A 23,614-nucleotide genomic window follows, 5' to 3' on the forward strand; every position below is an offset into this window, starting at 1 on the left:
ATTTGTTTTCTTTGCTGCATACGGGAAAACGCACACACACACACACACACACACACACACACACACTCAAGCGTGTATACGGGGTCAGGGGTCAAACACAATAATCTGCATCAGGGTCAGGCCCACTTGACCAAGAGGTTTACGGGCCTCTAAACCTATCAGGCTACGCACACTCATGCACACACACACACACACACACACACACCACACACACACACACACAGTCATCTGGTTGTTTTAAGCCAGAGCCGATCTCTTTTCGCAGCAACACGACCTGCAGAATAACGGAAAGCAACATTGATCCACTCAGAAAATGTTTTTACATTAAAGTCTAGAATAGACTAGTTTCATAGGGAATGTTGATTTTAAAGGCACAATGTTGTAACACAGAGATACAAACATGTTCTGGAGGTTTGAGCGAAATGAGCAAATGAGAACAAATTGTGTTTTTTGAAGGGTTCTGACCAAGTGGAAGAACTGCATGTATCTGCAAAAAACTAAAAGTTAGACCGAATGAACAGTTTAAGTCAAGAAGAGAGAAATATTGATACATCTGTAAGTTTTCACGTTTGTCTCTGTGATCAGACCAACTTTAACATTCCACATAGTGCTAAATTGTATTGAGTTTTTACTCAATATTAAGTTGTAAATCTTTGTGTTTTGGTAAAATTAATACTAATTCATCATGTCGCATAATCATCACTTGCACCCCGTCTACATGTGCCGGTATTTCTATCCATATGAGAAATGAATGTTAGCTTGGGTCATTAACATGCTTGTCGTATGTAATAATTGGAGCCTCAGTGTCAGACAAGACACTAAAAGCCTTTCACATTACAAATTGAGGTTTTAGTTATTCAGTTGAGTCAGAATAACTGAGAAAGTTTCATTTATAAGGATTAAGTTTACAAAATATGTCAGAAAGCACTAATAAATAAGGGATAAAACACATTATTATTTATGTAATAATAATAATAATAATAATAATAATAATAATAATAATAATAATAATAATAATAATAATAATAATATAGGCATTTGTGAATGAAAATGAGGTTTTAATGTATGAATATGTAAAAAAAAATCAGTAAAATGTAAATGCAAGTGGAAGCAAACCTTTAAATGACAGCTGGCTGTGTGGTGGAGGCTGCCCGGAGTCACACACCCATCCCTAATGTCAGCGCTTTCAGAGCTGCCTGGTGGGGACTCCCACCCGTCTCTTCCTGCATCGTCCGTCTTTCATGTGTGTGAGCGGTGTGGGTTTCAGGCCAGACAGAGCTGATTAGCTCCGCAGACAGGCCAAACTCAATTTCACCTCGCTGGAGCGCCATCGCAAAGCCTCCGCTGAGCGACTCGCCTCCCCACGACCCGACGCTGACACGACACGGCCCTCACAGGCACTCGGACGCACGCGGTCGGCTGAGGTGCCTCGTCGCTTCTGGGAATCCTTTCACGCGCGGCGATCGTTTGCAGGTTCAAGCAGATGGAAGTCAGGCGCGGAGTTCATCTCGTCAATCAGCCCAATGAAAATAAACACAAGTGCGTCTTCAGCAGGCAGATAACGTTTGTTTTTCACTTGTCGGATTTGGCACGAGAGACTCCTGAATGATTTATTTCCCGGACAAAGATCGACTTTTATCTCGACACAAGGGATACTTTGATTACTATCCAGCGTAGAAATGAATGTCTGCTGCATAAATTGGTCATCTGGTTGATCTTGATGGATGAAATTCACAAAAACACAAAGAATATTTGTCAACCAGCCTTTATCGAATTACTTTGCAGAGTCCATTTCAGTCAGAGTTGCACTAAGATGATTGGCAATCTGAATTTCTGACCCTTCAAAACTTGGAGAAAGTGACGTCAAACAGAGTCACGTTGGGCTGGCGCTGCTTCGATATGGAAGTGTGGCTGCGTATTTTCAAGAATCTGTGACTTTACAAAGTTCATGTTAGTTCTACTCTGAAAACACAAAAATATTCCCGGGAAAACCACTCCTACTTGAAAACCCCCAAGTCATCTGTTGTGTTTTCTCTGACGAAATCAAAAGTACCACAAAAAAAAGAAGAAAAAAGCAGCAGCTCAAACATTCACAAAGAAACTTGAACGGAGCCAAATTCTTCTCAGGTACGGGATTAAATTTCCATTTCCAGTGTGATGATCTGAGCGAGAATTCACTGTGACCTAGTGTCTCTCTGCTACAACAGGGCTTACTGCAGCCTCTTATTACGGGCTTAGCCATCTCTACACACCACAGACACACACATGCATGTACATGCACCTTGTCTGATTGCAGGGTCAGCAGACCATTGCGTGCAGAAGTGCATCAGCTGACCCCAGACAAAAAGGGGGGAGGTCGGAGTCACAAATAGAGAGTGTGTGACTCAATGCTTAAATTAGTTGTCATGACACGGCGACAGTTTGCAGAGGGCCGGATCCCCAAATGAAAAGCATTAATGTTTGGAGACTTTTTTTTTTTTTGTTCTTCTCATAAGTGAGAGAGAAAAACCTTTGTACAAAAGAGCCATTCACAGGCACAGGCAACTTTTGTTTCAGTAATACTCGTTTGAGGAGAAAAAAGCCTTGTTTGGCAGTTGGTAGGGCATGGTTGGGTTACTCTCCAAAGACCCCGATCAGCAAGGCCCGGGGCAAGAAGAGACGCCATCTACTCCGGGAAGAGGTGTGGAGGAAGAGTGAGTCAGCAGGGTGGTCGCACTGGGAACAAGGGGCATCAGGCAGGCAGACTTCCACCGTGTCCAGCAAATGTCTATGGCCTCGTTAACGCAACATTTTTAAGTGAAAGCTGAAAATTTTTCGCTGTGTTTTGGGGGTTCCGTTTACGTGAAGCGTCTTTAAATTGTTCCAACTCCGTCTCCATGGAAACAGGAAACTCGTTCTTCTCCGCATGTGCTAAAATGACCAATATCAATGGCAGCCTGTGGAGCGTCATCACTCCCAGTCCTTGTTCTCCTGGGACCTGGAAGTTTTATCCATAATAGCAGTCCGGCACCATCCTCTGTCTGTGTGCTCGCCATCGTCAGTGTTGACAGCGTATGCCTGTGGTTTTCATTGCAAAAGCAACCAACAGCACCAACTAGTGGCCCCACAGGAAAACGACATTACTTTTCAAAAGGGTGAACGGTGTGATGTTGAGGAGGATGTGGAGAGGTGCACCTTGTGTTGCGATACCTCAAAGCTCCTCAAACTGACCCACGCACAGTGTTGCCGCCATGTATTCAGTCGGCAGAGGGCGTCGAAGGGTCAAGAAATTGACTTTTTTCCACATCCAACTTATTTCATTTTTGTTCCTTGCATCCATCCACAAGGAGTTCAGACTCAGAAATGTAAAGGCATCATTGTCTTGCTTGAAGCGACTTCAGCAGACGAAACACGGCGTCTCTTTAGGCTCCGGGGCTCCCCGCTGTCCCCGATGTTCGTAATGCCGCCTTTGGCCACGAATGAAAGCAAGAGTGTCGTTACAGCCACGGCCGTCAGTGCCAAAGCAAACTTGTTATCCCGGCGATGACAGACGGGACCTGACCCAATCCTTGTGAAAGCCGAGGGGACATGACTGCAATGCGTGGCGCAACGCTGCCATTTGCGTGAGAAACGACTTCTCTCGAGCGAAACTCCGCCCCCTGAAGCACAAGACGCCAGGCTTCGCTGAAGGAGAAAGCTTCAGCGTGGGACCCGTCCTTCTCTCTGACACGTCTCCAATATGTGATGTTCACGGTCACCTGCTCATCCACGGCTGCTTCCTCTCACACACTGAAGCTCTGAACTCAGTGCTTGATTCCATGTTGCTTTTATTTTTCAATCAAAGATGATTCACCTTCTATTGAGGAATGGAGTGTAGTGAAATGGTAACCAGAGCTTTAACTGTTTCCATGTGTTATGGAGGTAAAGAGCTCACACAAAAAAAAACCTGTAATTGTTATTTTCGTAATCAGCTAATCCCCAAACTGGACGTCAGATTAACTCGTTACATTAAAGCAGCTTCTTTCCAACAAGGCTCTGCAGGCCCGTCACATAAACGGTGCATCTCTTTGAGAAGCACGGCAGCTTAGCGAAGAATGTTCAGATTCCAACTCTACAGCTGGAGGGAGGGAGGGAGAGAGAGAGAGAGAGAGAGAGAGAGAGAGAGAGAGAGAGAGAGAGAGAGAGAGAGAGAGAGAGAGAGAGAGAGAGAGAGAGAGAGAGAGAGAGAGAGAGAGAGAGAGAGAGAGAGAGAGAGAGAGAGAGAGAGAGAGAGAGAGAGAGAGAGAGAGAGATCCAATGATAAAGCCATGCCAATGCAAATACAATGCAAGTATGTCTGCGGACCAACGCACGGCACCGGCCCCCGTCTGCATTGTTGTGTAAGCCATTCTCAGTCGACGGCACAATTAAACTGAGCTGCATATATGCATGCGAGAGTGTGCGCCCCGACTGCAACACACTGCCTTCTCTGTGAGCTTACATGTGATATTACACAACATAGCGTGGCTGGAGGAAACGCCGTAGCCAGACTGCCGCTGGACCTGAAGTGATTTCATCAGTGACGGTTGCGTTCAGCCAGACTGGAAGACTGGCCGCTGCTCATTTTGAGCGACGGAGCGTGTTAACGGGCCGGATTCTCCAGAAAATGGATTAAAAGAGCACGCCGTTAAATAAGGCAAAGACAACATATTGGAACAAGGCGCTGATGCCAATACTTTGCACAAAAAAAATAAAAAAATAAAATAAAATGCAGCAGGTGGTTTAGAAGAAGAAAAAGATGACAAGGCGTAAAAAAAGAGCGACAACACAAAATCGATCTTACAGTAAATCCACATATAAAAGTCACGAGGATCCAGCTGAGGAAACGCCTCCAACCACAACAGACACGTTTCTGACGGCTGAGAAGAATCGAATCTCCCTTTTCAAACATGCCAAATCAAAATCATTTGAGTATTTTGTCCAAAATCAAAAATCGTGTCAATTTGCACCTTTGTCAGAAGCGATCCTCAGATAATGTATATCAGCCATCACGACGGTGTGCATGTGTGTATATGTGCACCTTCCACAGCAGATTTGAACGAGTGGTGTTGGCATAATGGTTTATAACCAAATTTTCACTGTGTAGCTGAGAGGTTCAGGCTCCACATGCAATTTCAACAACTAGGAAAATACTGCCAGAATAACCTTTATATTTAAACTTTGAAGTTTGTTTTTTTGTTGTTGTTATGATGCATGTGATGAAAATGTCTCTATTTTCACAAAAACCAATCAATTAATACTGAAAATGACTACAATCCCAATTTTAATGAAACTTTCTGGTGCAAAACACAGTGAAAGGTAAAAAAATAAAAAAATAAAAAAATAAATGTATCCTTTCACTGTTGCATTAAGGGTGTTTATACAAACTCACCATGGCTTTGAGGACGCTATCTTTTATTGTAGCATCACCAAGGTCTCAGCTCAGGTGTCTGTGTTGTGTTTTGTCCACAAATTTTAGGAAATTTGTAAAATAAATAAATGTTTTCTTTGAAAATAGTCTATTCTGCTTAATGCTGCAGGTCAGATTGGAGCCTCTTGCAGCCGGTTTTGACCCACGAGCCTCTGGTGAAGCTCAATAAAGCTATAAATGACTATTACTGTGTTCTTGCCATGTTATTCAATACAGTGTGATTGGAGTGTGTGGCAGTGAATTCAGGCAGGACCTTGAACGCCAACCGTCAATACGAATGCGCGTGAATGGGTGAATATGACTAATAGTGTAATACAAGTGATATACAAGTCATTTCCAGTTCCCATGAGCCCCATCACCTGCATTTAAACAGTCACACAGCCACTCCAATCCCCACTGACCACAATAAACATGATGGAATGTCGAAGGGGATTTTTTTTCTTTTTCTTTTTCCACCATCCAGCGCGAGCTTTATCACAGTTCACCCTGGAATAATACTACCACTTTCCTGTTTTTATGTCATTAAGCAAACTCAAATCTCAAAGAATGTCCTGCCTTTTTTTTTTTTGTTCCAAGCTGGTCAAAAGGTGATAAATGAAGGACTGACTCATTGCTGCTTGGCCTTTTGATCACCTTCTGTTGAAAGTGCAATCAAAAGATTCTTGGCACACCAATAACGACATTTTTCCACAAGTATTTGGCTTCCTGGACGCACAAGACAATCACTAAATCGACCCGACTGCAGACAAAACGAAGGATGATCCGGGAAGAAGGAATGAAGCCACATTTATTCTCTCACAGTCCCAAATACACACAAAAGATCCTTTGTACAAACTGCAAACTTGCTCCCTGACTCCAGACCTTGTGAGATGATGTCAACGACACACACTCTCACAATAAAATAAATAAATAATGCTTTGCCTTATCACATGTCCGCATGTGCGTGCAAACCGAATAATGCAAGCAGTGTGTTCGTGTGTGCGTGTGTGTGTGTGTGTGTGTGTGTGTGTGTGTGTGTGTGTGTGTGTGTGTGTGTGTGTGTGTGTGTGTGTGTGTGTGTGTGCGTGTGTGTGTGTGTGTGTGTGTGTGTGTCTGTGTGTGGAAAGCGAGCAAGTGAGTGGGTGAGTGTTTAAAATAACTTTTATTGTTCAGGTTGGGCATCCTGAAAACATCTCCGAGGAGGATGGAACATTCCTGGGGCTGTATGGGGGGGGGGGGGGGGGGGGGGGGGGGGGTGGAGGATGAAAGGGCAAGGCTGTGACACACACACATAAACACACACACACACACACACACACTGACGTTGAAGCGTGTGAACCGGAAATGGGCGCCTGCGTTGCCGGAGCCAGCAGACGGATTGGGAAGGTTCAGAGAGGTCCGACCTGCAGACGTTCCCAGCCGTATTCCCGGCTTCGGCGCGGAAGTCTGCACTCTGTCTGCGGCATCCTGGAGAACCCCGGCTCCACCCCCGGCCGCGGCGAAACACATCTGTCTCGCGGGCGCATTAGCGCGTGCGTGTGATTGATAGTGACGATTTCACAATAGCACGCACGCACGCAGGCCATACAGCCGAGATAACCCCCCGGGTGAGCTGTTGCGTAATGGAAGGAAAGACGTGCCGCTCCGACTTGGACACAACAGGCCGGTCAGCTGGTTTTAAAACGCACACATTGACATTATTGACACTAATTGTCTAATCCGAAGACGACGTGTGATCAGAGGTCTGCGGGTTCGAATCCCACAGTCTCCACTGAGAGTCCATGAGCAAGGCAGCCTTATAGCGTGCGTAGTTCTAGATAACTATGAACAGGATGAGAAGGAAGAGCGAAACTCAAACTTCAGCACTAACTTTGGCCTTGTTGATGTGCTTTTCACTGTTTACACGTTTGCACATATGGGATTGTTGGGATTATTGTTTTCCCTGTCTGTTTATTTTATTCTACATGAGGAAGAGACACGAAAGTGTGTTTAAAGAGCACAGACAACATCTCCCCATTATGGGTGTGTTGAAATGGTTTCAATGCAACTCAAAATAGAAATTAAAAAAAAAATTAAAACGATACACACTCTCATACACACATGCGATCATGGTGGACACTCCACCTATCAACTGTCAACAATCAGGTTTTATGGGATATCTGCGCAGGGTCTACCTCCTGCAGTGGGCTTCGTGATCTCACCGGGGTGTGTTGGTGCGGGCGACGTGGCGTAGGGTCACTTACGTGGTTGTCGGAGGTCGGGATGGGGCTGAGGATGGGCGATCCCGCCGGGCTGCAGAGCTCTGGGAAAGGGTTGGGGATGGCTGGCAGGGAGGCTGGACGCAGATGTTGCCCTTCCTGGAGGCACCTGCAGGGGGAGACACACACATTCATGTCACCACCACAGAGGCTCATGCACATCTGTGGTAGAAACACAGTTTCAGTCGCCATTTATTGTGAAGGGAAGACGATTTGTCAAAATATGACCAAAAAAGATGAAATATGACTTTATACACGGGTTGTGATGAACATAGTGTGTAAAATAATCTGCTTCATAATAACACTTTACTTTGGAATTGTGTTTCTTTCAGACGTCTAATGCATCTAGTGAGAGATTTTTCTTCAAATAGTTCATAATATCAAAGGGCAGCAGCACTCTGCACTGTACAGGATGTGGCAAAACTATTAAAAAATACCAAAAATATCATTTATGCAAGACAAAATACATTTTCTAAAGATAAAACCATAAAAACTGAAGGTTTGTAAGTCCTAAAATGTTGTCCAATAATGATTATTCAGTTTATTTGTATGTCAGCTAATGTCCTATGAAGGATACATTCACATTTAATCCCTAAAACTGTTTAGGTGCCATTCGATTTCACATATCGACACTGGATTTGTCGACGATTTCAATGAAATTGAAACTTTAGCTCGTGATACTTTTATGTCATATTTGAATACTCAGAAAGCGACGGCGAGTCCTGAAGGTTTTACACGTATACGTGTATTCTAACTGTATTTGCTGTACGTGTGCTGCATGTGTTTACCTGACAGCCTGGATGTGCATGGGCTGCGACTGTCGGAGCCTCTCTCTGGAGGGGGAGGAAGGCAGCAGGGGTGGGGTGTGGCGGTGGTGAGCCTGGCCGTGCCCCCCCAGGTGGGATGCAGCGTGCATGTGATGCTGCTGCTGGTGGTGGTGGTGGTGGTGGAGTTGAGCGTAGGCATGGCCGTTGTTCAGGAGCAGCGCTGTGTCGGCCTGCGTGGAGTACACACTGTCCATTGAGGAGTTCATGTCGTTCACCAGCTGTTCCAGATCCACGTCGTCGTCTGTGGGGGAGGGAGACGGAGGCGAGTGAGGGCGGAGGAGGAAATCTGCAAGGCATCACTGTCCAGCCGGGCGTCCCTTTGTTGACGTTTCCTACAATCTACAAGCAGCCGATAGTCATTAAAAGTCACCCTTCAAAGAGTTTCATAAGACCGAAAATTAGATTTATCTTGACTTCGTCGGTCCAGCAGCTGCAATCATAGGAGGTCTGATTCAGTAGATTTCTGTTTGTTTATCCAAGAAGAAATGGATGTTGGGATTTAACGTCGGTGTGCTTGTGACCGTCCTCGACAGTAAAGCAATGCTAACAAACCGATGTATCACTAATGAAACGTTGGAGGGTGACGCACTGCTTTTTCACTGAAAAAGCATCAGGTACGGTCAATTAGGGTCATGAAACACATTAAAAATAAACACGTTCCATGATCAAAAAGGCTGCGGTCAGGTCAGATCATTCTTATCCTTTCACTGTAGAGGATTACAAATTAACTGACGTGGGTCCACCATGTCAAAAGTCTGCCTCGAGACGTTGTTTGCAGAAAACTAATCTTGTTGCACTGATTGATATCGCAAATATAATCCAGCCTACACTCATGGCAAACACGTTTTCTAAAGGACAGAGGACTACCTTTTCTCCACCCGGCATGCACGGGTGAAATCGGGCTCAGACAAATGTCCTCACAAGCCCGCTCTCAGTGTGCCACTGCAAGTGTGTGTCTAAAGGCCTCCGGTCCTCGACAAGTCCCACCCCAACACCACACAGAGAATTCCTGACATTCCTGTCGAAAGAAAGTGCAGCACTCTGGGAACGTTAACCAGCGTGTTCATGGCACATGGTGGCCAAATAATTGTACAAAATAGGACACGGAAGCACACGGGCGGCGGATGAGGACGGGACACGATGTGCGCTATGCAGCCGCCGATGAGCACGACATTGTGCTGCATGTACGCAGACGCACACCGAGGGCAGGAAAAAAGAAGCCGCTGTACCAGAGACAGCGGGAGCCGGCGGTCCCCGGGTCACCGAGAGGCGCCGGCGACACTCCGGCACACACGTGTGCACACAAGACAGAGAGGACAGTCCGGGACGCCGGGTCATGTGACGCCGGGGTTCAGGAGCGGGACATGGGCTGAACGGAGGCACCCTTGGGAAATCTAACAAGAGAGCACACGAGGACAGTCTCTGACACGCCGCCTATATACAGCTGCTATAAAACTGGAGTCTGGCATTATCGCAACACGGCGTCATGGCAGCAACCGCAGAAGGTGTGACGGCGTGGTTCATATGGACGGAGGGGATGAGGGGGGGGGGGGGTTGGAAAATAACAAGAGAGCACATGGGGACAGTGACACAAGATGCCGATGTGAAGCTGCCGTGAACATTATCGCAGCGTCTTTTCAGACGAGGAAACGCAAAGATGAAATCAGCCTTAAAAGCCTTAAAAGACAGCTCCATTGTCTTCCTTTACACAAGACAAGATCATTTGAACAACACTTACGGTACTTGACATGCAGCTGATCACTGCATCGTATGATGTTTATTTAGAAAGGAAAAAAATTAAAGATTGTGAATTCATCATCAGGGCGTTATTAACGTTCACAACATCAAATATCGCAATAGACTGATAAAAGACATTTAAATGCACTGAGCGTGTCAACGTGTTGGGCCAATCAGACGGAGCCCTACTGCCCCGGATTATATCAACAAGCGGGTCGTGTTTCACAAAGTCAGAAAGAAGATCAAAAACGCCAACGTCAGCTCTGCTTCTGGCAGCATTTGTCATTAGGATGTAGAAAATACCCAAGCACAAAGACTTCAACATCACATTAGCATCATAATGCACGTTAGTACGGTGAAGAAGTATAATAAGTGCAAATTAAATTCGGGGGGGGGGGGAGTGAAAAGTGGGTCGATCTTATATCGCCACGGGAACGTTGGACGCCTCCAGAAAGAAAAACCTTATTTGCACACATATGGCAATGGTGATTTCATTGTTGACTCAGAAATTATCCGAGCAGAAGCAGACTTCTGTGGATTTTTCCCTCCTTTTTCCGACAGAAGAGCTGACGTACAGAAACAGTGTGTTGGTTACAAAGCAGCCGGCTGCACTTCCAGTCGACCTGACAGACCTGAAGAAGTCCTTCGACTGGCAAAAGAGTTCATTGAGTGAAGGTGAAAGTGGCTGCTTATCCTTCATCTTCATCGCTGCAGTTTTTCATTTTTTTCTCAACAGGGTCAAAGAACCATAACCCGAAACCATCATTTATTGACAAATACAGACAAAATATGCCTTCGACTGATGTAGAGAATAAGTACAAAATGTATTTTTGAGGAAAAAATATTGAGATATTAATTTCGGGCCATATCGCCCCGCGCTTGACATTTTTCCTTGCGTATCACATAAAACATTCCATTATCATGAGTGAGACTGACCAACAGGAAACTGGGATCTGCATCCACAATAGTAAACAAGACAGCATCTTTTTGGATAAGCGCCACTTCATACAACATTTAATGTGTAATCAAGCGGCATCATGTTATTTCTTGTCATGGAGAGACTAGATTGGCCTGGCGGCCTCTCGCACCACGTTGTTATTGAGGCTCACAGGAGTTCTACATCAAAATGCGGCCGAGGATAATGACGGTACCATTGGCATTCCCCCGCCTGCCCCTGTGGCTGACTTGGCCTCCCGCTCTGCCCTGCCGGCGTTGGGAAGGGAAGCCAGAGGACATATAGAATGAAAAGACTTGGATTGCAGATGGATTGTTGCAGCAGGCTGGCGGGCATCTGACAACAAAACCCACCATACATCCGCGGCCAATTCATTCCTGTCACATCCCAGAATACACTGAATGGACGCTCTGTGTCCTTGGACTCCGCAAGCCTGCAATCATCGATCTCTGATGGTTGTCAGGGGGGGTCAGCGGGGACGGCCGGACTTGAGGATTTTTTTTTTTTTCAAGGGCAAAGTGCAGCCGAGTTCCTTCGTGTGCCGTAAAATGGCAGCGGTTATATTTTCTTGCTCTAAAAATGCACTTGGTGCATGACCGCTCTGTATTTTTGTGTCGGCGTGAACTATTTCTGCCGACTTTAGTCGCGTTTGTACTTTGTCATTATTGCCGTCACCTTTTTTTTTTTTGGTATTTTGGGAAAACATCCTTCTTTCTTTCCGTCAACAATGTCAAAGTGGCCAAAAAAAAAAAAAGAAAGAAAGAAAGAAAGAAAGAAAAATTGGAAATTGAGAAACGACGTGCAGGAGAAAAAGTGACAAATTAGCAGCCACACATGAGCACAAGATGTGTCGGGGCGCGTTTTGGTGGTCGGGACAGAAAACAAGCCCACGGTACGTGTCAAGATGTGTCATCAGATTATCAAAACGGCAGGCCGGGAATAAATGAAGGGCACTGTAACCCGAGCCAGCCGGGATCTAAATATATAACACATCCATCAGTGAGGCTGATGTAAGGTTTCTGTGCCGCGGCAAAGCCACAGTGAAACTGGAGCTCAGTGACTTTGACTGCTGCCTTTTCTCCAAAGTTACCTTTTAACCACACAGGAAACAAGCAGGGAAACTGCAGAAATCACACACACACACACACACACACACACACACACACACACACACACACACACACACACACACACACACACACACACATGCTAACTGCCCATTAAGAGTCTTTTATTTTTAAACCAGATTTATAGATTTCCATCCATCAATCCATCGTCTGCAACCTTCACGGACAAAAGAGACGCTTTTGCAACTTTCCACCAAACAGAATTCATCTACAATGTTTAACCATTCAAAATTAAGAGAACGTCGCTCGCACTGTTTCATATACAAGTTTTATACCTCCTGCTGAGAACTATTTGTTTTTACACATTTTTCCATTTAAGCTCTCAAAGCTACTTACAGCAACCATAACTTTTATTTTGCCCGATTTAACCGTTTCAACCATTGTCGTCATACCTATACTGATTTCTTTGCTTTTATTTTTCAGCTGATATTAATTCTTATTTATTCATTATTCAAAATGTTTGTCATTCCTAGCAATTTTAGCTGTTTCGGTCATTTTTTCCAGGACATAAGAGACTCTTTGAAAACATCTGGTGTTCAAATAGAAAAGAAATGTGTTTTAATTTCTTTTTTTAATTGAAAACGAGGATGAAAATTGATTTATATATAATTTTATGAAAGTTTCAATGAGCCACTACAGAGGAACTGAAGAGCCACAAGTGGCTTTATAGAGTCATGGGTTAAAAACTTCTATACACCGAAACCAACTTTATCCAGCTTATGAACCTAAAACTCAAGAGACACACAAAAACACACACACACACACACACACACCCACCCACCCACCCACCCACACACACACACACACACACACACACACACACACACACACACACACACACACACACACACACACACACACACACACACACACACACAGAGGAGACAGGTCTGGAGAGCTGCCCAGGTTCCCAAACATGCCCAACGTTAAGCATAGCGTTATGTAAGTACTCATAATTTAGGCCCCATTTATATGACGTTGCAAGTGAAAACGCATCGTTTTTGTGTTTTCGTTTCAGAAAAGAAACAAGTCAGCGTTTTCAAAGTGTTGTGTTTTCGTTGTCACGGAAACCGCCCCCCAAAACACAACGAAAGTTTTCCGTTTTCACTCGGAGACGTCGCGTAAACGTGGCCTCAGAGTCAAACCTCGACGCTTCGTCGGAAGTTGAGTGGTGAGAGCGTTTCGTCGGCTCCCGTTGCATTTGTGGCTTTTTGCCAAGTCGTGTGGCTGCTTTTGACTTCATCCTCAAACCTGCAGGACGCGGAGCTCCTTCGTCGTCATCATCATCATCATCCTCCTCATCACTGCACAAAGCTTTCCTGTTCTGGTGATCTGTTTGCACTGGTAAATTTGTAAAGAACTGCAGCATCAGCTATTTATATATATCATGACTGTCTCCTGCTTTTCCACAATTGTTGCATAAACACTAATCTTGATGAGGGCGAAGAGAATTTTCAGAACAAATCTCAAATGTTGAAAATTTTAATGTTATAATGCAAAGATGTACTTAGAAACTAAAGGTAGGTGTAGCGGAGTTACATGAGTTACAGTTAAATGTTAAAACAAGTATGTCTGGATTGGGGTGGGGCTTTTTTGTTTGTTTGACATGGTAAATATACACTTCCTGTGAGCAGCACAAGGACCATGAAATCCAAATCTTCTCGCACACGGTGCAGTAAAAACTATTCATGTCACCGTACATTGTACACCAACGTGCACCAACAACCAAAATGCAATGAACATTTGGTGAAACCTTCAAAGTGGCCGTTAATCGAACCGAGCATAGAAATGCTATTAAATGTGCTGAGCGTGCAGGAAAACCGAGAATCGCTCCAGTTATGGCGGTGTCGGTCTGCGTGAACGAACACCATCTCCTACCTCCACCCCTGGCCTACAGACCTCTGGCCTACTTACTATAAACTCCCCCTCTGCCCTGTTCCTGCTGACCTAAAGCCCTACATAAACACCCCCAATCCACCGTCCCCATTCTTGTGAGGCCATATTTATAATATTCCTGCACGGGCATGACCACCACCACATCAGCACAGCGGCGGCGGGCCAATAAACTGCCAAGCCAAAGAAGTAGAATGAAAAAAAGAAGAAAAATGAACTCCTCAGGTTGGCCAATTTTTTTTTTTTTTTTGGAGAGCTTTCCAAGATTTTCCACGAAGGCTGACGGGCGTTTCTGAGAATGTAGGCGAACGGGTGAGGGGCGCGAGAACAGAAAAGTGCTGAGCTGTGCGAAAACGAGGAGGAGAGAACAGTTTAACGCTTGTCAATAGCCTCTCCATATGGACGTGTGCAGCAGCCACGTCCTCGATGGAGACGAAGATGGATCGCTGGGGTGTGTGTGCCGTGACACACACACACACACACACACAGACGCACTCTGTGTGTGTGTGTGTGTGTGTGTGTGTGTGTGTGTGTGTGTGTGTGTGTGTGTGTGTGTTTCTTGGAAAACAGGAAGAGAGATCACGTACAGAAGGAAGATTAAGAAGAGGAAGGCAATAGTAAAACTACCATTATGATGTGGCAAAGTCTGATTGGCAGAGTGCTGGAAGCCCGAAACAATCAGCTGGTCAGGCCTGCGTGTGGAAGTGCGGTCCATCCTCTCCTGGAAAAACACACAAAAACATGAAAAAGTTTAATTTCTATCTTTAAAAAAAACCAAACAAACAACAAGTCTTATAAGAGTATGCTGTCATTCACGAAACTGAAATGTTCAGAGAGAGTGATCCGGGGCTTTATTTTTCTTGCGATCAGACACCAATGACACTTTGGCCCCGATGTTGCTTCTCGACCCCCGCTGACCTTTTCCCTTTCACCCTGTCTGGCTGGCGTCTCTGTTTTTGTTTTGAACTTTTTGCATTATGAAACTGAAGCCCAGAAGTCATTTGCACGTCAAAAATAAATACTTCTTATTCTTTCGTTGTTTTTTCTTCTTTTTTTTTTCAAAGAACAAAAACAGGCCAGCACACTTATACAATCTTGCAAGTCTGGAGATACACACACGATCTGCCAAGTTCCTCACACGTTGTCTAATTTGAAGCAGCCCGAGGCAAAAAAAAAAAAAAAACTGCAGAGGAGAAAGGGAGGGAAAGAAGCCAAACAAATTTTCAATCTTCCCTTTTCCAGGAAAAAGAAGAACGCGGAAGCGCCGCTTCCAGGAACTGCTCGTGGCCAGAGGTCCTGTTGTGCAAGCACACACACACACACACGCACACACAAACACACACACACACCCTGACATGTGTGCATGCACATACACACATATACACACTTGCAGCTCCCCTCTGTGCTTCGAAAACATCCATAAATGCCCAGAGAAAGATTTATAACTCTGAGAAGCAGCAGCCAAAAGCTTTCCAAGGAAGGCAGCTTGGCTGCAGGGCCCTGTGGGCTGACACAGAAAGTCTGCAGGCCTCAGCTCGGGCCGAGGTGCAGCACCTTCGCAGCGGGAAACGCCCCCCAAATCCAGGTCAACGTGCAAATAAGCAACAGTCAGCACAACTGCAAACCCTCAAGATGTGCCTCTTAAAAATCCAAGGTAATAAAAGACAAGGGTCGTCTATTTCGGGGGATCCGAAACAAGAGCTTGACGTGATCTGCAGCAGCCTGACCGAGCCAGTCAAACGTGAGGGGCAACAATGTGGAGATGGCGATGACGACAGCGGGGAGACGAAGCCACGTGCAGGTGCTTTACACTGTTGCGCCACTTAATAGCTTTAAGTCGCTGCGTTAGGGATGCTTTGGGGGGGCTGCCAGAGCGGCGAGGCAGAAGATCGGAGGCTGACGACTGAATATGAACATGTGCGTTAAAAAAAAAAAAAAAACACGTTTGGGAAGCATAACTCTGCACGTTTGTGTCACTTATTGAAAATTGTTCCCGACAGCTGTTTCATTTCGTTGATCTTAAAAATAAAAAGATGTCCGCAAAACTACCCCCCCTCCCCTCACATTGAGCTTTATACAAGAGGGATGCCGTCCTTTAATTAGTCCTTATATACAGACGACACTGTTTGATTGCTAATGGGTGAAGTCGAAGAGACAGTGGATGGAAAGACAAAAGTATTAATAAAAAAAAAACCTCCCTGGTTTCTCACTGAAATAGTTTTTCCAGATGTCAGCTGTTTTGCACAACAGCATCCTCAGTGTTACTACTCTCAAGGGTATAAGTCGTAGAAGGTTGGGGGGGGGGGGGGGGTTCCTTGTAGTTTTGTGGCTTTTCAGGAAATCTGGTGTTTTTTTGGATTTGTTCAGGACTCAACAGACTGCATATCTTTGTTTTCTTTGACGTTTTAAACTTTGTCAGTAGTAGTGAAGAAATGCGATTTTCCCTTTAACTTCAAATAATTTCAGCTTTCTAAACCTACGTTTTCTTTCTGTTCACGACCTGTTCCCTCTGGTAGTCTTTTGAGTGAATTTTATTTTGGAGGGGGGGTCGTACCATTGAAACACTGAGTGACTGAACCAGCTTCATGTTTCCGACAATCAGCGAAGGTTGCAGAAGAAATCTTAGCGCCTGGAGTTGCAATGAGGTTGACGTATTGGGGTTAGTCTCAGACAGACGTCCCGTAGCTCCTCTTGACGTCTCTGTAGTTATTAGCAGACTTCTCTCCTTTCACTCTGTCCCCTGCAGCACTGACGCCGAGGAATTTCCCTCGAAAGTGCGAGCGTGACTGAGTGCGCCGCCACGGCCACTAAGCCCCTTGACCCCCGACCCCTGACAGCATAAAGACAGGGGAGGGATTACGGGTCGGAGAAGCCGGAGGGGAGGAGGAGAAACGCTGACCGGTTAAAGTCATAACTCAGCTGAGCGGCGAGTCTGGTTTCCGAGCGCGCGGCGGAGCGCGTGCACGCTGAAGCATGAGGAGACGAACGGGGGACGAGAGGAGGCTGGCTGCTTCATCTGAGACATCTCTGGCCCCCGTCCAAAGTTCACACACACACACACACACACACACACACACACACACACACACACACACACAGAGGAGACAGGTCTGGAGAGCTGCCCAGGTTCCCAAACATGCCCAACGTTAAGCATAGCGTTATGTAAGTACTCAAAAAAAAAAAAAAAAAAAAGGGCTCATTTGCTCCTTATCTATAAACACTGAACCTACAGTCACTGCCTACACAGAGACTCCATGGGGTGTGTGTGTGTGTGTGTGTGTGTGTGTGTGTGTGTGTGTGTGTGTGTGTGTGTGTGTGTGTGTGTGTGTGTGTGTGTGTGTGTGTGTGTGTGTGTGTGTGTGTGCCATGTTGTGTCATGCCAACTGGTGCGCTTTATATAAGAAACACACAAACACAGATAGCAATGTTGTAACCCACTCCTCTGCGTCGAAACCATCCAGCCCTCCAACGACACGCAGGGTGGGGGGATGTCGGGTTCTGTGGGGATTCGATTCACTATTCACTGCAGCCTCACGAGCGCATCGCCATTTCCTGGAAGCTAAAGTGAGTTGATCCAACTTAATGTCAGCTCGACAGGGGGATGGGGGGAGGGGGGCTCAGTGGTCCCACGGTTCCGGCTTGCAGGGAGCCGAGGCTACGTCACCTCCGCCGTCCCCCGTCAGGACGTCACACCGTCAATCTCGCGCTTTCGACAAAGTCCACGGCTTCATATTGTTGTTTGTTTGGAGCTCTATTTATAGACCTCCGCCATGCTTTTCAGCAAATTCTTTAGGTTACTGGAGGCTTGGAGAGGAGAAAATCCAGGCTGAGGAACAAAGGGCTCATTCTGCAGGAAGTGGGAATGTCGTACTTCACCTCACTAGGCCGGAGGTCATACGCATATAGAGAGGTTTCATTAAACCGCCCCTGTGAGGACCATCTTCTAATTGCAGACTTCATTTGATTAAAAAAAAAAAAAAAACCCTTACTGACCAGTATTCAAACCTATTTCCAGCGACAGAAAACAGCAGGCGCCCTAAAGAAAAGAAAATTTGCAGCAAAAGAAAAATGGTTGGTTGATACCATAATTAAGTAAATTAGGCAAATACACTTGTGTATTATGCAAATCTTTAATCACCACTTTCTTCCCTGCACACTAATAAGTTTTGTGAACTTCAGCAGGAGAGTTTTATGGTAAAAGAATAAATAAAGTAGTGAAAAAGCAACAAAATATGTTTATTTCATGAATCAGTGCTTTATCCAACCGTCACAAGACATCTGAAGAACTCACTGGCTTCATAGCTTTATGGACATTGCCTATCTAGAACTACTATCATCAGCAAGAGTCAATGATGCAAAACTAAACACAATCCATATGTGGAAAGAACCGATATCAGACTTGGAAGACATTGTCAATTGACATTACGGTCCTGCGGTCTTTAAAGTGATTCCTTGAGTGTACAGTACATATTGCATTTGGAAGTTTAAAAAAAAATGAATGAGCAACAATCACCCAGGAATAATTCTATTATTTTCCCTTTTTTTTGGAAAAGTTTCATTGGTTCCTCTCTTTGTGTTAATAACAACTTATTTTACTTCGATTAGAGGTCAGCCTGTCAATTACGAAATCTACCGGGTGCCGTGATTACATTACTGCGAGTAGAACAGGCTTTGTCCACAACTGGCCGAGCTGAACGCTAACATAGTTATCTCCCCTTCCTATCGATCAGGGATCATTAAACAACAGCTTGTTCCCACAGAGGTGAACGGGAAACCAGCGAGTGGCGACGCTCGGGAAAACAACAGCGGGATAAAATCACCTTCATCGTTTGGATCAGTCTAAATGATCAGACGTGGTTATTCCAACCTCCAGATCATGTCAAAAATACAGTACTGTAGTTTCTGGACTATGAGCCGATGCTTTTTTCACACGCTCTGAACCCTGGGGCTTATAAAATGACGCGGCTAATTTATGGCTTCATGCTGCCGGATTCTACTTCCACATGTAGACACATGCAGTTTTGAGTCTCTGCTTCTCCAAAACTTGCCCTAAAAGTGATATTTTTGCTCTCCGTGACCTCGTCCTGTGCTGATTCCCGTGGTCCGGAACTCTAGCAGCTGACGGCCGTGAGTGATGCGTTCAGGTGCATCACGTAAAGACGCCCTGCTGGACTCTGCGACTGAGAAATCTTCCTCAGAATCACAATCAGCAAATAACCGATAAAATACTTTATCAACAGAGATGATCTCTTTCTCTCTCTCTCTCTCTCAGCAGCAGCAAGCAGACGACGTGCACGCACACACACACACACACACACTGGAATTTCCAGCACTATGAAAGACAGATTTGCAGGAATTGATGAAAATATGAGCAATTGAAATTCCTGCCCTGTTACAACGTGGACACCTGCAGCTTATATATGTACTTTCAACACTCTGAAAAATATGGTAACTGTGTTGCTTGGCAATAATTACATTGTGCTTTAGAGGTGATAACTTGTGTTGGAATATAAACAGAAGAAATTACAGTGTATTTTATTTTATTGATTAAAATCAATATTTTCCACCCCGTGTGAGAGAATAAACTCATTTAACAATTGATCATCTCCATCTTTATATAAAACTCTGCACCTGTTACACCTTTGTACTTTTGCTTGTCTCATCATTTTGATTTATCTTCATTGCCTCAACGTGACATGCCGTCTCCGCCTCCGTCACAAACCCCCCCCACCCTCTTTTTGCCACCTTTCTTATTACAATGGCAAAAAGCAGAAGTCATTCTTGAATCGAGATCACTTTAATGTTTTCATTCCACACTTTTGTGACCGCGCATACAACCGGACAGATTGAAACGTACGTACCTGATAGTTTGAGTGACGTAGGAAGTAGTCAGGGCATCCCGCTAAGGCCATGGTGTTTCTTCAGTATTCCCTCAGCAGGGAATTGTCCTCCGCTCTCATCAGATCCCTGCAAACACAGAAACAAGCAGGTAGAAGTCATCAGACTGATGGATGGAAACTGCGAGGAACAAGTATAAATCAAAAAGAATGTCAAGATTTGTTGCAACTGATGCGTTCAGACGGCGACGTTATTAAAATGATATCCGTTTACATGGAAACGACAGGCGTGCTAATAACGATGTCGCCAACATGTTGAGCCACTAGTGGGTGCTGTTGTTTGTAATGAAACTAAACACACGCGAGCGCAGAGAACAATATGCTATAAATATTAGCAATGGGAGAACACGGATCTTGGATTCCTATTACAGGGGCTCTCAACTATAAAACTACCATGTAGATCAGCCAGGAGCCGTGACATCACGGAGGCCGCCATTGTTGTTATTGTCCCTCGACGTGGGCATGTGCAGAAAGAACTATATACCACAGACGTGATGGGCACCCGCAGTGCTTCAGCTCTCCACATGGAGACGGAGCCCGGGCGTTTTCGGAAAGACGCGTTCTCGTCCGTTTACACGACGACGGAGTCGGACCGTTGTGGCGTAAAACGGACACCGGATATGCAGCGGAAGTTTTGCATTTTTACTTGGACACTTTAGGTAAAAGAGGAAAACAACAACCACACGTGCCACGTGTGTGCATGGATGGATGGACGTGTAACACACACACACACACACACACACACACACACACACACACACACACACACACACACACACACACACACACACACACACACACACACACATGCGGTACCCAAACAAAGCTCGGGGCTTAAGATTAAACATGAAACTCCCTCCAAGCTCAAAGCTGGCATCACATGACCAGCCGCCAGTGGCAGACTGATGGGGACGTAAAAGCTGTGAGTTTTCCATGGTTACTTCTGAAGCGACATGTAATCGGAGTCGGATTTCCAGTGTGTTATCTGCCGTGAGTGAGCCGGAGGTCATTTGCACATATGTAAACGTTTTGGAAGGAGGTTTAAAAAAACCACTGCAATAAATATAAATCCCTGTCCAGCATGAAACAGCCAACTCCACCCCAAAACCTCAAACTTATCATTTATTACAAAGGTAAAAGCTGCACGTTCTCATTTTGGAATGTGACTCCCATCTTTGTGTGTTTCGCTGCGTTGGCTTGAAGATCCTCGCCTGTTAGTGGAAATCCCACATCATTATCGCGATCTAATACACTGACCTCCTTGGAGAGCCTCTTTTCTGCCTTTTCAATATCAGGGAAAAACTGCAATAACAGTCCAGAGATGTCCAGGCTTTACCCTGGATTGTTTTCCCCGGGTTCAGGAAAAGTAATAACGCTCCTCAAAAAGGAATATATGACGTCCTGCGGTTCGCACACTCCTTTCAGGCAACTGTTGGACCAGGCAAGGTACAGGCCGCCGAGCGCTGGTTCACTGGAGAGACTCTCTCACTAAATAGCTGCTCTCACTCTTCAGCTCGGCCTGATTCCTTTCCACTTTCTCTCCCAGCATGTCTCCGTTGCACAGGTCGTTACGTAACACATATCAGATTGTTCAAACAATATCTCTTCCTCCTTCTCGCCTCCGCCTCCTCTCCCTCTCTTTTCACCCCACTAATTACTGTTTCCACTGGGGCTCTGCTATCTTAGGACAGAGAATGTGTGTCTGAATGTGTGTGTGCACACACACTGAAGAGACAGCATCCTTACTGCTGACTCTTGCACACTTTCCCTCTTTTTGAATGTTTTTTTTTTTTTTTTTTTTTTTTTGCAGATCCATGACTGTGTGTCTTGTGTTCTCAGACCGTCACAGCAGTCCCAGTTCTGGCCAAAAGGGCAAGTACCGCTGATGGTACGTGCAGCTAATAAGCCGGAGAGCAAAGCCAAAGCTCCAGGTGCTTGACATTTGCTGACATTTGTGTTTCCTCCTGCAGAGAAAGGGAATAATACAGCTTTACTGGTCATAAGGGGAGATCGAGAGAATTAAAGGGGGGGGGGGGGGGGGGGACTTAATAATGCCACACGTGTGAGTGTGTATTTGCACAACACGTCCGTTCCAGCAAATGTCCGAGCACAAATGAACTCAGCCATGAAAAATACTCGGGGTGATCGCTGAATGCATGTTCTCATCCTTTCATGCAGAGTAAAAGCCAGGGACTGACGCTACCCGATCCAACGCAGACCTGAAGTTTTCCTTGTGAGCGCCAGGAAGGAAGGAACCATGAAGGATGTTTAGCAGCCTGCTGAGATTAGCCTACATTAAGTCACAGCTAATGGAGTTTTATGACACTCCATCTACACACACGCGCACACACGCGCGCGCGCGCGCCCAGCTTATCCACCTTAATGCTGCAGCTCCACAGTGTGCATTGAGTCAATCCCCTTTTTAATTCAAAGATGGAATTAGCACAGAGGATAAAAGTCACTGCAGGGGCTTTTTGGCACCGACTGAGCATCTGAGCATGGTGCTTTCCACTCCTGGCCCCAAACCATCAACAATCTGACGACCTTTGGATGGATGGATGGATGGATGGATGGATGGATGGATGATGGAAGAATGGATGGATGGATCATCATTTATCCAACCTGTCTTACAGTTTCCCATATTCAACAATCAACCCCTGAGTTGAACTTTGAAAGATACACAATGATATTGCAGCAATTAAACTATACTCTCATCACAACGTGTGTGTGTGTGTGTTCCAAACGCATAGGAATGTTTGACAACAAGCGCAACAACACTATAAACAGTGACAGAAATCAGTTCCCAAACAAACACACAATGTCTTACGGTAGTGCGGAGCTCCAGGATCGAGTCCGGGTCTGGACACGCGCGGCGGGCGGAGCAGCGGCGTGCGCGCTGCCTGCGACTGTCCTCGTCTGGCTCCAGACGCACTCTGAATCCCTTGATCGAGAAGGGAGGAAAGGGAACGAGAAAAGAGAAGAGGGGGGGGGAGAAACCGATCCGCTTGTCTGTTGTCCCTGCCTTGCCCCCCCACCCCAACCCACCCCACCCCCTACACTCCCTGTTCCCTCCCTCCACCCCCGCCCGAGAGTTTTCCCGTGCACACGCTCCAGGACGCACACACCAAACCGCAACCGTGCGCACGCACCCACCGCTCTCTCGCCCTGCGCCTTTTCCACCCCACCCCCCCCTTCTCTCTCTCTCTCTCTGAAAGGAAAACCTCCCCTCTCGCCGCTCCGCCCTGTTCGCCGCAAAAAAAGAAAGAAGCGCACCCTTTCCTCACTATCCGCCTCCTGCGTTCTTCTCTAACTTTGCTTAAAAAAAAAAAATTTTAATAAAGAGTTATAATGCATGTAAAAAGCCCTTTCTCAAAGTTTTCCCAGGGATCGTCAGATCCAAGGCTCCCATGACCAGTGTGGCTGCAGTTGCAGTTCCTGCAGCGTCCAAGACCTTCATTTCACCCTGTGAGCAGTAAAGAGCGTGTCATTAGTCTGTCTGTCCATCGGTGGTGT

The 23,614-nt window shown here is 45.7% G+C and overlaps 1 protein-coding gene across 1 annotated transcript in view; it reads right to left on the bottom strand.

Annotated features, from left to right (window-relative positions):
* The window catches only part of LOC308144644 (growth factor receptor-bound protein 10-like), a 42,003-nt gene extending 18,943 nt beyond the window's left edge, over positions 1-23,060 (bottom strand). The window contains exons 1-5 of the mRNA XM_080515819.1: positions 22,929-23,060; positions 20,066-20,171; positions 14,832-14,925; positions 8,454-8,733; positions 7,651-7,774 (exon numbers count right to left, since the gene is read on the bottom strand). Coding sequence (XP_080371945.1) covers positions 7,651-7,774; positions 8,454-8,733; positions 14,832-14,925; positions 20,066-20,116 — 549 coding nt within the window. The 5' untranslated portion in view covers positions 20,117-20,171; positions 22,929-23,060. The remainder of the gene's footprint in view (positions 1-7,650; positions 7,775-8,453; positions 8,734-14,831; positions 14,926-20,065; positions 20,172-22,928) is intronic.
* Positions 23,061-23,614: the final 554 nt, after the last annotated feature.

This window comes from Blennius ocellaris, assembly GCF_963422515.1.
Source record: "Blennius ocellaris genome assembly, chromosome: 20".
NCBI classification, from domain to species: domain Eukaryota; kingdom Metazoa; phylum Chordata; class Actinopteri; order Blenniiformes; family Blenniidae; genus Blennius; species Blennius ocellaris.